Source organism: Pantherophis guttatus, chromosome 17 (assembly GCF_059756535.1).
Source record: "Pantherophis guttatus breed Tessera chromosome 17, ASM5975653v1, whole genome shotgun sequence".
In the NCBI taxonomy this organism is placed as follows: domain Eukaryota; kingdom Metazoa; phylum Chordata; class Lepidosauria; order Squamata; family Colubridae; genus Pantherophis; species Pantherophis guttatus.
Window position 1 is genome coordinate 16,109,555 of NC_142079.1, and position 17,313 is coordinate 16,126,867.

The 17,313-nt window shown below is 46.8% G+C and overlaps 1 protein-coding gene across 3 annotated transcripts in view; it reads right to left on the bottom strand.

Moving 5' to 3' along the window:
• Positions 1-17,313, bottom strand: part of PISD (phosphatidylserine decarboxylase) — a 63,762-nt gene continuing 46,449 nt past the window's right edge. For all 3 annotated transcript variants that reach the window (XM_034438503.3, XM_034438504.2, XM_034438502.3), the window contains 5 exons: positions 7,416-7,652; positions 7,021-7,159; positions 5,728-5,874; positions 2,311-2,471; positions 1-1,895 (listed from right to left, as the gene is read on the bottom strand). In XM_034438503.3, coding sequence (XP_034294394.2) covers positions 1,671-1,895; positions 2,311-2,471; positions 5,728-5,874; positions 7,021-7,159; positions 7,416-7,652 — 909 coding nt within the window. In that variant the 3' untranslated portion in view covers positions 1-1,670. The remainder of the gene's footprint in view (positions 1,896-2,310; positions 2,472-5,727; positions 5,875-7,020; positions 7,160-7,415; positions 7,653-17,313) is intronic.

Below are 17,313 nucleotides of genomic sequence, written 5' to 3' on the forward strand. Positions count from 1 at the left end.
CATGGTCAGTTCTTATTTTTACTTTAAAACATTTGCCATTAATGAGTTAATGTCTTAAGTTGTACATTTTGACATACAAAAATACTGTGCTACTGATACAGTTGAAAAATAAAAGGATTCTCCATGTTGGAGAAATTCACAGCGTCACCAAGAAACCCACTCGTCTGGTTAGAGTTTGGGTGACCCCCTGAGCCCACCGCTTCACAGGACCTGGCCCAGAACCGCCTTCTGACGGAGACCCGCTGAAGGGGCTCCTCTACAGCAGAATTCGAGCAACAAGAAAACGGGAGGCTCAGAGTCGAACTGCAATGCAAGCAAAGAGAAGCAAGTAATTCCTCTCCACGAATAGGGCAAGGCACAGCTGTCTGCCGTGGGTCTCCTTATGTCTTCCCTGGGCCGGATGGCAGCAGAGCACAGGCTGATTTTGGAGGATTAAAGAGCTGTTTTCTGGCTAAGGACTTCACTTCTGCATTTGGGGGGGAAGGGAGGGAGGGACCAGCCATCACAAAGGACCACTTTCTGCCTCTCATCCCTCACAGCCACAGAAAAAGGCTCTTATCATAGATAAAGCAGCATCACACACAGGACACGGGTCTGATCAAGCCCTGTTCTACATTTATCTACAGCCTGGGTGTCTCCTAAAACTACTGGCCATTAAAACAAAGAGACCATTTGGGGCGGGGTGTGTGGCATAACTCCAAAGTCTGAAGCCTATAAATAATATTTTAGGGCAACCTGGAGAATTTATTGTGTTCAATTCAGCTTCCTCCTCAGCCTTAACTAGCTCCAGCAGAGAATTAGAAGTTAATGCACAGGAGAAAAGATGAGAATGATTTAATATTCCTAATGATGTTTTTTAAGTGGTGCTGGGCAGAGTCCACCGTGCCACTTCCCTGCACAGTGGGAAGAGAAGCAAACTCTCATCCCTTGTGATGGGACTGGTGTGTGTTTTGGCAAGCCAGGTTCAAGAAAGGAAATCTGATATCCCCCGTGCAACACAGAAAAAGTGAAGGCCCAGCATGGCAAGAGAGTTTTAGAAGTTGGAGGAAGCTAGAGGAAGAGGCCAGCTGGGCTCCTCCAATCCAAAGCAACATCAAGTGAAATGCTGAACACGGACTGGATGTTGGAGGCTCAAAGACAGCGCAAACCTCTCCTTTAAAGGGAGAGAACTAGATTTTTAGCAGGTTTCTTAATTGGATTTCAAGCTGCATTTTTTTTTTCTGTTTAGCCCTCCCCCTTCTCTAGGATTGGACTGAAAAACTGGTGTGTGTAACCTCAATTGAATGAGGCCAGTTGGATCCTGTCCCTTTAAAGAAGAGAGCTTCCTTCTGCCTTTCCTCTTCCTCTTGACCGCAGAGCTTATGGCATCTCAGGGCAAAGCTTGAGGAGTGGTGCAAAGGCAAGCTGCAGGTGGAGCAAGGGGAAGAAGCTGCCATCCTTCCAGAGCCCGGAGGGAAGAAAAGCACCCGATCCACATTCTTCAGGGCCACGGTCCCCGATCAATCTGCAACCCTCACGATGAGACTAGCCTGGCACCCCCAGGTTAAGACTAAGGACTCGTTCTCTTCACTCAGGTCCTGCTGAGCAATACTCCACCATACCGAACGGCTTCCTTGTATGAACGGAGTCCCTATCCATAGAAAAGCCCCTCCCCTCTGACCACCGAGACCTTAGAGGGACCCCAAAGCCTCCCCAAAGCGGATCTTCTGGCCAGGCTTCAAGTAGAAGTTGAAATCTTTGGGTGCCTCAAAGATTAGAACAATTGTTGAGCCTAAATTAAATTCGCCTAAATGTTCTCCTTTCCTCATTGGAATGCCTTCGTGGTCCTTGGTGGTTACAAAGCTGAAATCATTGAAGGATCCTTTGCTGTAGTGAGGGCTGTTGGTCTGCAGCTTCTGCCGAGAGAGAGGAGGGGAAAAGGCGGTTTATCTGGCAGGTGAGGAAGACGCAGTCGGCCACTTTCATTCTTTGTCTATTGCCTGAACTCGCTCTGTGTGTTAAAGATGGGGGAACCCAAGGGTGGTGGTCCTGCCTGATCCTCAGAAGGGGGCTCTGGTACTCCTGGGGAAGCCCTGCCAGCCTTGGCCCAACTCGGGGTTTTTCACAGTGACAGGAGCAACTTCCGGGGTCCACAAACTACTTAAGCTTCCCCCCACTGCCAACTCAATTACCTGGTGGCCCTCCAGCTATTCTGGAGCCTAGTCTCCTTGTGCCTCTGGGCAGGCGCCAGTAGGCAGAGATGCCGGGGTTCATCCACACCTGAGGGCTGCACACCCCACCCACAAATGCCTCCCTTTGACGTTTCCTCACCTGATCGCAGTAAATGCGGATGGATCCCACATTCTGAGCTCCTACTGCTGTCAAGGAAAAGAAGCCGTGTTTCCAGTAGCCCGAGAGGACGACCCGCTCGTTATGGCAGAAGAGTTCTTTGATCCAACGTGCTACGCCAGGGTTCACAGACATCAGGGCACCTGGGGAGAGAGCCAGTCTCTGCTGTTGCTTTGGCTTATCCAGAAGGTGGGAGCAGAACTGAGGTGGTGGGAGGGGAGATGCCAGAAGACCGTCTCGGGGCCCCTTTGAGGCACTCTAAGGTCTCCAACCATTGTGAAAAGTAGCTCAGCAGAAGTTTGAAGACAACGTCTACCAGAGAAGGATTGCCCCTAACATTCATTGAATCTATTGCCCTGGTGGCACCGTGGTTAGAATGCAGGATTGCAGGCCCACTGTCTGCAGTTTTACCCTGACAGGCTCGAGATTGACTCAGCCTTCCATCCTTCTGAGGTGGGTAAAATGAGGACCCAGATTGTTGGGGGCAACATGCTGACTCTAACCCTGTGCTAACCCACACAGAGAGGGCTGTAAATCACTATGGGGTGGCACATATTGTAAGTTTAAGTGCTAGTGCTAGTGAAGAGAGGGAGAGAAGGCTTGCCAAGGCAGGCTGAGGGAGAAAAACTAGAGGTGGGGACTCGATTCCTTCCCCCAGGAAGGGATCTGCCACAAGGTTACATACTGCTCGGGACTGCTGCTCTGTTTGAGCTACTGTGGGGATAGCAATAGCCCTTAGACTTATATACTGCTTCACAGTGGTTTCCAGCCCTCTCTAAGCGGTTTACAGAGTCAGCATACCACCCCCAACAATCTGGGGTTCTCATTTTATCCACCTCGGAAGGATGGAAGGCTGAGTCAACCCTGAGCCAGTCAGAATCGAACTCTTGGCAGCGAGCTCTGTTAGCTTACAATACTGCACTTTAAGTGCAGTGCAATACTGCACTGCACCACTAAGGCTCATAAGAAAGAGCTCCCTCCCAAGTGAGCTAAAGTGGGTGCTGTCCTCCTGGACCTCTGAGGGGGCTGGAAATGATGGGAAAGGGCTTAAGGTCTTCCCCTCCCTTTTGGTCTCCTGACCTTTCTCTGCTGCCAGGGATGGGGCTTCGCAAGATTCCACCCAGCCCCTTTCTTGCTAGGATGCCTTCCTGCACCTCCCTGTTGTTTCAGGGAAGCAAAGATTGGGCAGTGGCTGAAAGAGCCCAGCATTTGCTAAACAAAGAAAACTCCAAACTTCTTTAGGAACAGCTGTCTTTGATCCATCCCTGGGACAAAGACTTTGGATCCCAAAATTACTTCTAATTCATGGCTTCCTCTTCATCAGGTTTTCTTGTCTACCTGCAGAGGACTGTGGGGAGAATCACCAACTCCAGATTTCTCTGAAGTGGGGAGATTCTGGGAATGTGCAGCATAAACTTAGTGAATCAAACTGCCATCCCCCAATGGATGTTGGCATCAATTCAGCAGAGAAGATGCTGCTCGGGAACCCAGAGTGAGGTGGAACCTATCAAGTGGCTCATTTGATTTTGTGTGATCACTGGTTGTAATTGTTGTCGTTTTATTCTTTTATATTGGGTTTTTATTATTTGTAAGCTGCCCAGGTCCAGAAATATTGGGACATCAACACAATTCTAACATCTTTGGCTCTATACACCACCACAATGGAGTTGGAATGAAACAAACACAATGTGCTTTAACTGCAGACTGTCAGCTTTAATTTGACGGTATGTACATCCAACTCAGGTGAACGGTGTAGGACTTACAGCAGTTTGCATATGTGCCTCCCACTTGTTAAGGGACCAAAAGTAATGGGACAGAATAATAATCATAAATCAAACTTTCCTTTCTTAATACTTGGTTGCAAATCCTTTGCAGTCAATCACAGCCTGAAGTCTGGAACGCATAGACATCACCAGAAGTTGGGTTTCATCCCTGGTGATGCTCTGCCAGGCCTCTACTGCAACTGTCTTCAGTTCCTGATCTTGGGGCATTTTCCCTTCAGTTTTGTCTTCAGCAAGTGAAATGCATGCTCAATGGGATTCAGGTCAGGTGATTGACTTGGCCATTGCATAACATTCCACTTCTGTCCCTTCAAAAACTCTTTGGTTGCTTTTGCAGTATGCTTTGGGTCATTGTCCATCTGCACTGTGAAGCGCCGTCCAATGAGTTCTGCAGCATTTGGCTGAATGTGAGCAGATAATATTGCCTGAAACACTTCAGAATTCATCCTGCTGCTTTTGTCAGCAGTCACATCATCAATAAATACAAGAGAACCAGTTCCATAGGCAGCCATACATGCCCACGCCGTGACACTACCACCACCATGCTTCACTGATGAGATGGTATGCTTAGAATCATGAGCAGTTCCTTTCCTTCTCCATTCTCTTCCCTTCCCATCACTCTGGTACAAGTTGATCTTGGTCTCATCTGTCCATAGGATCTTGTTCCAGAACTGTGAAGGCTTTGTTAGATGTTGTTTGGCAAACTCTAATCTGGCCTTCCTGTTTTTGAGGCTCACCAATGGTTTACATCTTGTGGTGAACCCTCTGTATTCACTCTGGTGAAGTCTTCTCTTGACTGTTGACTTTGATACACATACACCTACCTCCTGGAGAGTGTTCTTGATCTGGCCAACTGTTGTGAAGGGTGTTTTCTTCACCAGGGAAAGAATTCTTCGGTCATCCACCACACTTGTTTTCCATGGTCTCCCAGGTCTTTTGGTGTTGCTGAGCTCACCGGTGCATTCCTTCTTTTTGAGAATGTTTCAAACAGTTGTTTTGGCCACGCCTAATGTTCTTGCTATCTCTCTGATGGGTTTGTTTTGTTTCTTCAGCCTAATAATGGCTTGCTTCACTGATAGTGACAGCTCTTTGGATCTCATCTTGAGAGTTGACAGCAACAGATTCCAAATGCAAATAGCACACTTGAAATGAACTCTGGGCCTTTTATCTGCACATTGTAATTGGGGTAATGAGGGAATATCACACACTTGGCCATGGAACAGCTGAGAAGCCAATTGTTCCATTACTTTTGGTCCCTTAACAAGTGGGAGGCACATATGCAAACTGCTGTAAGTCCTACACCGTTCACCTGAGTTGGATGTACATACCGTCAAATTAAAGCTGACAGTCTGCAGTTAAAGCACATTGTGTTTGTTTCATTCCAACTCCATTGTGGTGGTGTATAGAGCCAAAGATGTTAGAATTGTGTCGATGTCCCAATATTTCTGGACCTGACTGTAAATCTAAATAAACACTGAAGCCGTTTGCAGGCCGCTGTAATGAGAAGGTGTTCCTGAGCGGTGCTTGGAAAAGAACTGATGTTTCACTTGTTCCATGAACAAATGTCAGTGTGTGAAGAGCTGCCTCTGGCTCTCCCACCTGTGGAAAGGAAGCCTACCTGGGAAGTGACGGCGATGAGAGACCTTCCAGTCGGTGGGTGAGTGGAAGCAGTGGTAGTCTCCTGGGGCCAGGTAAATCACACAATGGAAGAGCTCGTTGTTGTCTTTTGTGACCAACTGTTTTTGGAAGGACTCGCAACAGGAAGCTGAAAAAGAGCAGCAGAGGGAAGGTTTTCTGAGAAAGAACTGCAAAGCTGCCTAGTTCCTGATCCAGCAACTCAAATCATTCACTCCTTCACCTGCTCCAGACAAAAGCTAAGGGCTGATCCTGGCATCACCTGCATGTAAAGCAGGGCCCAGCCCAGAGCAAGAAGACTCAGAGGCAACTGGATGGGGAGGGGGGAACATGCAATGGCCATAGCTTTAAAAACAAGGTACGTCTAAATATCCCGTGATACTTGGAGAGGGGAACCAGCGTTTTCTTGCAACAATTTGGTTTTTCAAAGCATCGACTGCTGCATATGGCCTTATGCGGGACATAGAGAAACTCAGAAGCAAAGCTGGAATGCCGATCTTGAGCTTTCATTCCAGATTCATTACTGATGAAAATCCAGAAGTGAACACAAGAACAGCGGTGGCGCACCGACATGCACCTTTCCCCTGCAAATTTATATTAAATATACAGCCATCAGACTGAATTACAGAACACCACTTATTCCTTGTGTGTGAGGGTTAGGAGCTGAACAGCCATTGGGGCATCCAACACTGCAAATTTGGCTTCTGAAAAAACTACCTTGGAGACCATCACGTCTTCTGACAAGAGATCTGGTCATCCTTGGCCACAGAGCAGATTGAATGTCTGCCCAAAACCCTCTCTCAGTCCTACCTACCCCGTGGGAAAGTTGTGGAAGGAGTTTGCCTCCTTGGAGGACAAGCAGAGCAAATGAACAACAAAGAGAAATGAAGTGAATTTCTCCTTGGGGACAGGAGAAATTCCCTCACTTTCCTGGGTGCACGGCAGTCCTGAGCTGCATGGCCTCCTCCCACAGGACAGACATAGCTGCCTTCCATGGATTGCCAGCCTTTGTCTCTTGACTCCTCCGCTGAGCAAAAGGGGGGAGGCAGTACAGATGCAAAGTGCACCTGGTTCTTTAACTCCACTTAACTCCTTCTGATGTTTCTAGGGAGGGAGAGGAGGCGGGGGGCCTTGCCTTGGTGCAATTCATCCTTCTAAAGATGCTTCGAAGTCTGTCCAAGAAGGGAGAGGGCTGCTCTGTTCAGCGGGGCTGCCTTCTGCCCCGCTAGCAAACTGTTTGAAAAGAAGGATCCTGGAGCTCAAAGGGAAGACTCACTTGGATTATTTTGGCAGTTGTCGTGACTGGCATGGGGACCCAGGAAGGACTCTAGAGAGTAAGTGATGCCTTTTACTTGTTCCACTTCACAGTTCTTCACTTGTCCAAAACTGAGGATCTTTCCATCCGAAGGACTGATCTGTAGAGGAGAAAGAGTAAAAAGAAGCTGGATGCTATTTTCTCTTCCACTTCTACTAAACAATATCAATGGTTACTCAAATTTACAGTACTTTGTCCTACTTTCGTTAAATGCAATAAGAATAATATGGATGTGATTAACCAACCCAAACAAGCAGCATTAAAACAACTTTAACTGAAAAGGTTTTCTACAACTTCCCTATCCAAAAATGGAAAAGGAGGAAGCAGAGCAGCTGCCCTTTGACCCAGAAACTGACCACGCTGTGCCGGTCGCAGACGGGCCGCGCCTGGGGTTTCAGCTTCCGTCGGAAAAATTCACTCAGGTTCCGGTAGTGATGGAGGTCCTCCACGGCCGCCTCCTTCATGTTCACCCCAAAGGTCCAGATGTAGAGGCTGAGGACGGGCTTCCGCAGCCAGGTGGGCAGCTCCACATTGTTCAGCCGGCCCCACGCACGGGAGAGCAGGCGGGTTGGCACTGACTTGTACAGAGAGACCTAGAGAGAGGGGGAGTCAGGGAGTCAGGTGCACCACGGTGTGGCCACAAGGGTCATCTGCAATTTGGGGGAAGAAGGAGAAAAATCCCCCTGGTAATAATAATAATAATAATAATAATAATAATAATAATAATAATAATAATAATAATAATAATAATAATAATAATAATAATAATAATAATAATTTTATTTCTATACCGCCCTTCTCCCGAAGGACTCAGGGCAGTGTACAGCCAATTTAAAAACACAAGACACAACAATAATTAAAAATTAAAATAATTAAATAGATTTGGCCGATTTAAAACCCCAAAAATTTAAAATACCCCAATTTAAAATTATTAAGTTGATAGCCCGGCCTGGCGGAACAACAGGGTCTTCAATGCGCAACGAAACACCCGGAGGTCGGAGATCTTACGTATTTCCGGGGGCAGTTCATTCCACAGGGCTGGGGCTCCCACAGAGAAGGCTCTCCCCCTGGGTGTCGCCAGCCGACATAACTTGGCTGATGGCACCCTGAGGAGTCCCTCTCTGTGGGAGCGAACTGGCCGGTGGGAGGCTATTGGTGGCAGAAGTCGGTCTCGAAGGTACCCGGGTCCTATGCCATGGAGCGCTTTAAAGGTGGTAACCAACACCTTGAATCGCACCCGGAAGACCACTGGGAGCCAGTGCAGCTCGCGCAGGAGGGGTGTCACGCGGGCACAACGAGTTGCGCCCATAACCACCCGCGCGGCCGCATTCTGGACCAGTTGGAGCCTCCGAGTGCTCTTCAAGGGGAGCCCCATGTAGAGAGCATTACAATAGTCCAGCCGGGAGGTGACAAGGGCATGAGTGACCATGCGCAAGGCGTCCCGGTCCAGAAAGGGCTGCAACTGGCAGATCAGGCGAACCTGATAAAAGGCCCCCCTGGCCACGGCCGTCATATGCTCTTCTAAAGACAGCCGTGCGTCCAGGAGGACACCCAGATTGCGAGCCCTCTCTGTGGGGGGCAAAGATTCACCCCCAATAGTCAGCGATGGCACCTGCTGACTATATCGGGACGCCGGAAGCCACAGCCACTCGGTCTTGGACAGGTTGAGTCTGAGCCTGTTCCTCCCCATCCAGACCCGCACGGCCTCCAGGCAGCGAGACATCACATCAAGGGCATCGTTGGGGTGGTCTGGGGTGGAAATGTACAGCTGAGTATCATCAGCGTACAGATGACACTTCACCCCAAAACCACGGATGATCTCACCCAGTGGCTTCACATAACTGTTGAACAGAAGGGGCGAGAGGACCGACCCTTGTGGCACTCCCCATGCGAGATGCCTCGAGGTCGACCTCTGCCCCCTGCCAACACGAACTGCGAGCGGTCGGAGAGGAAGGAGGAGAACCACCGCAGAACGGTGCCCCCTATTCCTAACCCTCTTAACCGCCGTTTCAGATCAAGAGCAGGGATCTTCCTCCCTCCTGGGATACTGGAACTGGGAAGGCTGATATAGACTCCCGATGTGGGTCTCTTGTAGTCACACAATATCCTGTTGATTTAACTGGAACTCTGTCCAAGCAGTCTCCGAGAATGAGGCACGACTGAACGGAAGACCAAAACACCCAAACAACCCAGAGCAGGGAACCTGCTATCCACATGGAGCTTTGAGGAGGGATGGGATGAGCAATCCCCTGGCACAGGGACGCCTCCATTCGGTTCACATGTTTTCCCCAGAGAGGCCAAGAACCCTTTGCAGCCTCTGCAAAGAACCCTCCTGGGGTTTCCTTGAGAGATTCAGGAGCCATTTGCACCTCAGAATGGGGTGGCCTACTTCTGGAGAAAGGGTTGATTGGATGGTTAATTGGTTTTGATAGCAAAAGGCAAGTCACCTTCCATCAGCTACTCCTTCCCACCATCGTCACAAAATCCATGCCAGAAGGAAATGCGGAAGTGCTCTGGGCTGTTTTTCATTGTTCATTCCAGGGCCTCCTATCCCCCTCTCTGCCTTCACACATTTACTACTATATGAGGAAGAAGTCAGAGTCGGGATGAGCCGACTCTATTTTAACCGGCAATGGAAACACTTCATCACAGATGGCTAAGAATTGCAGCATGTTGACTATGACTATTACTTACATTTCTGCCTTTGGGTTTAGAACCTGAGACTGCAGAAACTGGCTAATTATCAGAAGTAAGAAATCAGCCCTCCTTTTCTTGACCAATGCAATTCCCCTCCCCCTTTCCCCCAAAGGCTGCATGGCTCCATGCCTGTTTAGCTCCATGGTCAAAAAAGGCCCATCCAGCTCAGCCTGCCTTGTCTCAAGCCAACGGAAGCTCTGTCCTCTAGATGGTTTCCTCCGCTGGTCCTGGATCAAGCGGTAACAGTGGAAGAGAAGAGGCTGGGAAGTTTTTCAGAGCATTGCGAGGCTGGAGTTTCCTCCTTCCTGAAGGCCCAAAGAGCTTTGCACCTCTGGCAAGGAAAAAACACCTGGACATCCCAGAATAAAATGGAATGACCCCAGCCTTGAACCTTTTTGCCAAGCCCGAAGAACCAGGTCCACATGAACAATCAGATCCACACTTATAGAGTTAAACTAGGCTTGGATGAGGAGGAGGTTGGGGCCGACCATGGGCCAGTTCTGGAGTCTGGGGAAGGCTCCGATGGATGCTCTGCATCAGAAGCAGAGATAGAGCCAGGGCCATCAGACATTTCCCAGCTGCCTTCAGAGGTGGAGGTAAGTGGGGAGGAAGAACATCTGGGGCCTGTTCCAGATGTGTGGATGCAGAGAGCTCTTAGGAGAGGAGAACAACTGAAGACAAGGAGTCGACTTGGGGAAAAAGGCACATGTGGATGCTGAATGGCCCCTCCCTGGCTGGGAAACAAATAGAAGGAAAGGGGAGTGGTGATTGTGGGAAACAACCCTTTGGATTTTGAAGATTTGGCTCATGTGTTTTGTGCCTCAGAGACTGCTTGCCAGAACTTTATTTACAGCTTTGCGGCTGGAAGTTCCCATCTCAAGGAACTGAGAAGATCTGTTACTGCAGTTAACTCTTTGAAGGATTATTGCCTGGATTTTTCGGTGTGTGGATGTCATTAATTCACAGGAGATAAATAAAGAGGGGGTTTTTGTGACAAGGAGTCTGTTTCTTGTTTCTGCTAAGGCTGGGTCAGAACAACTTTATTGTTCGCTGCCAATAATACAGGAATCTTCCCCAGACTATTTAGTGCCTGGGAAACACTAATTAAGGCTCAAGGGCATTGCGGGGGGAGGGGGAGGGAGAGGGGGTGTCACACTTTGCCCTCTTGCATTTACAAAGTGAGTCCAGACTAATTCCCTGCTTGAGCCCTCCTGCAAACTGGGATGGTTGCTCTCCAATAGATTTACAGCCCACAAGCCTTTATGAAATTATGCTACAAATACTCCATAGCTTTGGGTTGGGTTTTGGTAGAAAATGAAAAGTGTTAGCAAGTCATAGTACAAAATAATGAAACTATAAAAGGAGAGAGGGGAGGAAGCATCCAAAAGTGCATATTCTGCCCCAATAAGGTATAGTCAAGGTATAACACCTGCCTACTGCAAGTTCACCTGATGGACCATGACCAAAAGGAAGGCCCAAACATCTCACGGTGTCAGAATAGAATAGAGCTGGAAGGGACCTTGGAGGTCTTCTAGTCTAGCCCCCTGCTCAAGCAGGAGATCCTATACCATTTCAGACAAGATGGTTTATGGCTTTGGCCCTAAATTTCAAAGCAATTGAATATCTTACTGTTATTTAATATTTCCCATTCTCTTCAGCAGTTACTGAGACAAACTAATGGCAAAAATAAGCTTGAAAACTATGTATATCTTGATATTAACATCATGATTCTACTGTAGTTCTTGCTGTTGATTTGATGGCTAGACTTGACCCAAACTCTTTATATGTGACTCAAGTGCTTATTCTCCTCTTCACCTAATGGCTTAATCCATCTTCAGTTTGTCACTCCAAGTATAAAAGATCACAGGGACCAGCAGCTGGCCCAAATGATCATTAACTCTGACTCAACCATCTTGGATCTGTAGAAAGGGACCATCAAAAGGGATGGGGCAGATGTGGTGCCAGAATTGCAGGTTACTTCTTATCTCCAAAACTGATAAAAGGTCTTTAAAAAGGATACCCCAACTAGTAGTGATTGCTTCTCTTAGGCTGTGAAATTAGCGTGCAGTATGTTGTCCAGGGTAAACCTGCCTGGGCAAGACTCCCATGGAAAGGCTCAATCATATTGTCTGGTCTAGATGGCAACAATTTCACTATTTTCAAAGTCACTTATAAGATTCTGCAGTGTGTCATCAACACTGCTGTGTACTTCAGTTGAGCCCAGTAGCTGATGACTCATGTGGGACCATGACACCTTAAATTCTAATTAAAACCCGCCTTTATGCAGAGATCTTTGGCATTCCTTATCTTTGGAGATAATTTTGGGTCCTTGTGGAAGATTGTAGAAATTGTAGCTTCTGGGCCCAGTATTTAGATTCATTGGATTTTGAGAGAACCAATGTGGAGCTAAAACAAGAGATACTTGTTTATGACTTCCAAAGAAGGTGAATATTTTCCCCTTACTATTACAAAGATGGTTTGTTTACAAGTCCCTTCACATCTGCCAATTGTCATAAATATCCTGTTGTTCTCCACAGAAGAATCTTCTTCCCAATAAGATTCAATTCTTCACCCTCCATGGTTTTTGAAGGGAGATCTAACATTCCTTCACCTTCATCTCTGTCCTTGTCTGGAGAGGGTGACTGAGTCAATTTCTCCTGCACCTGTTGTAGGGTGCCATTCACCCTCATTTCTGTCCTTAACAGCAGCAGAGCTCCAGCCAGTCTTCTACATAGCTGGCTGAGGAATTCTGGGAGTTGAAACCCACAAGTCTTAAAGTTGCCAAGGCTGGAGGTCCCTGCTCTACACTGATGGCACAGCAGCCATCCCACCCACTGAGCAAAGCAGCGTAAAGCAGAGCCTTCAAGCTCTCCTTCTGCACTAAGGAGAAACTGGCCATCAGTTACCGAAGATAAAGGTATTGGCGGTGCCATTAAGAAGCTTATTACTGTAGGCTCAATGGCATCTACAAACAGCAAATTAAGGCTTCTAAACGGAGCCATTTTTCAATCTTCTACTGCTGAGAAGAACAAGTAAGGGCTGTTACTGCCTGGGGCCCTAACACTCATATAGGAAGAAGTAAGTTCAGGATGCTGATTTTTTTTTAAAGACAAGGTAATCAGCCACCATTATGATTCACAGATTTTTAAAGATAAAGAGCCAAACCCCTAGAAGCGGTACAGGCTAGATTTCTAAGGGCTGCACTTTAGTTTCCTCAGGGCTTCAATTCATGATTGCACATGGGCCTCTAATGTGGATTGCCTTCTCTAGGGGCTGATTTACACTGGCGTCTCTTTTGCCTCTTCTATCCTTTGCTGTCTGAAAGAAATCCCTTTAGAGGAGAGTGCAGATATATTTCTTCAAGCAGGAATCACATACTTCCTCCCGCTATTTTGAAGTCAGTCTCAAGTTTTTAAAACTCTTGTTTACTATTCTGACCTCATGGGAATACAGATCTGAAATCAAGAATCTTGCTATTTAGGGAGCATTAGATCTCGTGATTCCAGAGGCTCCAAAATAAGCTAGTCCATCTGAAGACATTCAACCTATGCAAATGAGTGTCATGTGTCTTTGTAGGATGAGTAGACTGGTGAAAAGGTGAGTAGGAGTGGCAAAACGAGCGGGTGGCTTAGTTGGCACAGATGGCTGCTGATCTCATCTCGACAATGGAGGACTGCCAGGAGAGCCCTCTGGGACTTCCCAAGATCAAGGGCTCCAAGGCTCAGATACTCACCAGATAATTAAGATTTAAACCGGGTTGGTTACAATCATACTACAGCTGGGAAGGCCATGTCTTATGTTAGGAGTGAGCCACAGGCAACAAACCCACAAACCAGGATAGGAATTGGGATCTTGTGGACTCTCAGTCCAGGATTAATTTGCACTGGACTTTGAGGGATCCAAAATGCCACTGAAGCCAGATGTTTCCCAGGAAAGGTCTGAGCTGCTCAAGCTGGCTGCTGTGGCAGGGGCTGCACCCCTTCCTTTGGTCAATTTATCTAGTAGTGTCTGTTTCATTGGAGAGCGTCTCCTTGGGCCGCACATAATGCTTTGGTCTCCGTTTATGGGAGGGAGATACACCAACCTCTCAACGCGAGTGTGTTTAGGTCTCTGCCAGCAGACAAAACAGCCAATGATGCTTTTACCAGGGCCTTGCCCATTTCATGCAGCCTGGCACACAGATTCAATAATGTCCCTTTATTCAATTGCCTTGAAAGCTGAATAAGGACATTCTCCTCTTTCTGGTGATTCACCTCCCAATTTCACTAGAAGGTTGCTAAGATCCATCCTGCAGCTGCTCTTGTGATGGGATTTTCCTTCTCTCGCTTTTAAATTCCCTTAAGATTACTGAGCTCAATTCAAATCCACTTCTCAACCTAAGGACCACGGTGGTCTCCATTCTCCCCACCTTTACTACGCTCCTGATTATGTGCAATGTGGAACCGACACTGGACACCGAGGGGCTCTCATACCCTGGGAGAGAGGCTAAAGAGCTTCCTTGGCCAGCAACTGCAAGTGGGAGAGAAGAGGTAGGGGCTCCCTCGTAGCCTTCCTGTCCCCACGCAGAGTGACCTACACCAGCAGGCAAGCTTGGCCAAAGAATCAAGTCCCGCAGAAGGAATGGCCCTCCCTCACTAAAAGCAGAGCCGCTGATCCTGGCATAATGAAGAGCCGGCAAGCAGACCAGCTCTTTGCAATTCCTCTCCAGCATCGGGAAGGCTGGATATCGATCACAAGGGCTCCACAGAGATGCTTAATATTTTATCTTTGAAATAAATAAAAATTATTTCAAAAAAGTTACAAATGTACTAAGACTCTAGAAAATTGGGATAAGATTTTGGAATTAATTGTAAAAATTCTTCCCATGAGAAAATTGATAGGATGAACTTTGAAAGTTGGACACTAGAGGGGACTAGAAGGAACTAAACTTTACAATTAAAGAAAAGAAACACAAATTTAATTAATACAGAATAGAGCATATATTGTAATATTTTACATACGGATGGAGATTTTTGAACAATGGATCCAGAAATTAAATGTGTCTGCCTCTTTAGAAACTGTGTTTAAAAGATGTTATGGAAGAGGAACAAATCTTACTGGAGAAGACTAAGACCAATTTGAAAATACAGGGAAAAAAACGGCTGATGTCTTAATAATAAAAAGGGATGTACAAATAAAAAAAAGAGAATGACTTTGATAATGTTCCTATATTATATTAATGAGGAACCGTGGTAGCGCAGTAATTGGAATGCACTATTGCAGATTAACTTTGCCAATTGCCAGCAGTTCGATTCTCACTGGCTCAAGGTTGACTCAGCTTCCATCCTTCCAAGATCGGTAAAATGAGGGCTCAGATTTTGGGAGTCTATAGGCTACTTCTGTAAACCACTTAGAGAAGGCTGTAAAGCATTATGGGGCAATATGTAAGTCTAGGTGCTATTGCTATTGTTATATTAGATTTACAAAAGAAGTTTGTTAAAATTTTGAAGATTTTTTTTTTGAGAAGAGACAACTTCATGTAATTCCTGCATTATTTTCAAATCTCTTGACCTCTCTATGATCTGCTCTTGAATCTTCCCAGATGTTGCTACCAGACTGACTCGTCTATAATTCTGCATCCTCCTTTTACTTTATTTTTTGTTTCAAATAGAGACATTTAAACAATCCCGAGTCTAGGATTTCTCAAAAGTAACAGCCAGTAGCCAAGGATGCAAGACATCTGACCTCTTTGTAACTTTAAACTCCTTCTCTGCAGCTCTACGCATCTATAGCTCTGTCTTGCTCAAGCTTCGGCCCTGCCTTTTCATTCTGCTTTCACTATTAGCCAGTGGAAAACTTCTTTGGCCGGGGAAGGAGTCATCAAAATAGGACTCCGAGAGAGGTCCTCCTCCTGTTTTCTTTCGTTATCCTTTAGCCTTTTCTGTATACTATTTCTTTTCCCTTCTTTATTTCTGGAAACACTTTTTGTTGGCTTTAGCACCCTTTTGGAATTTCAGCCATTCCAAACGTTAATGGCACCACCCTGAACCATTTTTTTCCTTGCTCTTGCTTTCTTTTTCTTTTGTTCTCTGTACTGATCCGTTTTGACACTCCCATTTTCACTGCGCCTTTTATGCAATCACAGTGGCTGTAATTGTTCTTTTCAACTTTTCTGCCTGTTGCAATTAATCAGAAGAAGAGAAATGTTTAACAATGTGAGCACTGAGTCGTTGAGAATTAGGTGGCATACAAATTTAAGAAATTATGATTGGTCACACAATCAGCCAGATGGTTAGACTGGTTTGGCATTTTTGTCCATCTATCAAGTCTAGGATAAGCAGAAGTTGTTTATTTATTTATTTATTTATTTATTATTCGAATTTCTATACCGCCCTTCTCCTTTCGGACTCAGGGCGGTGAACAGCCAAAATAAAAACATTTATACATAAATACGATTAAAAATAGATTTAAAATAATTAAATTTGGCCCATAGTTTAAAATTTATCAATTTAAAATCCATATCAAAATTTAAAACCAACCATAAAATCATAAAATCAAGAGAGACCAGCTAACTGAAAGAGATGAGTTTTTAGGGCCCGACGAAAGGTCCGGAGGTCGGAGATCACTCGTATCTCTGGGGGTAGATTGTTCCAAAGGGTAGGTGCCACCACAGAGAAGGCTCTCCTCCTGGGGGTCGCCAGCCGGCATTGTCTAGCCGACGGCACCCTGAGGAGGCCCTCTCTGTGGGAGCGAACTGGCCGGTGGGAGGCAATTGGTGGCAGAAGGCGGTCCCGTAAGTACCCCGGCCCTAAGCCATGGAGCGCTTTAAAGGTGGTCACCAACACCTTGAAGCGCACCCGGAAGTCCACCGGAAGCCAAAGCAGCTCGCGCAGGAGAGGAGTCACATGGGAGCGCCCAGTCGCTCCCATAATCCCCCGCGCGGCCGCATTCTGCACCAGTTGGAGCCTCCGGGTGTACCCCAAGGGGAGCCCCATGTAGAGAGCGTTACAATAGTCCAGATGAGAAGTGACGAGTGCTTGAGTGACTGTGCGTAGGGAGTCCCGATCCAGAAAGGGGCGCAACTGGCGTATCAGGCGAACCTGATAAAAAGCCCCCCTGGCCACGGCCGTCAGATGCCCTTCTAAGGACAGCCGTGCATCCAGGGGGACGCCCAAGTTGCGGGCCCTTTCCGTGGGGGCCAATGATTCACCCCCAATAACCAGCGATGGCGTCAGCTGGCTATACCGGGACGCCGGCAGCCACAGCCACTCGGTCTTGGAAGGGTTGAGTCGAAGCCTGTTTCTCCCCATCCAGACCCGCACGGCCTCCAGGCACTGGGACATCACTTCCAAGGCATAATAGTGTTAGTTATAATAGTTTAATAGTGTTAAATGTATTCTCACACTTAAAGCTGCCTTTTGCAATTGAGTGATGGGCATTTTGTCAATGCCGATTGTGTTCGAGATGTTTTAAGGTTGAACCCAAGACACCAATTACTACTAGTATTGCCTTTACTTTCTTTTCCCATTGTTGTTTCCCTTTTATTTGCAGGATTTTCTATTTTGTGATTTTCTACAG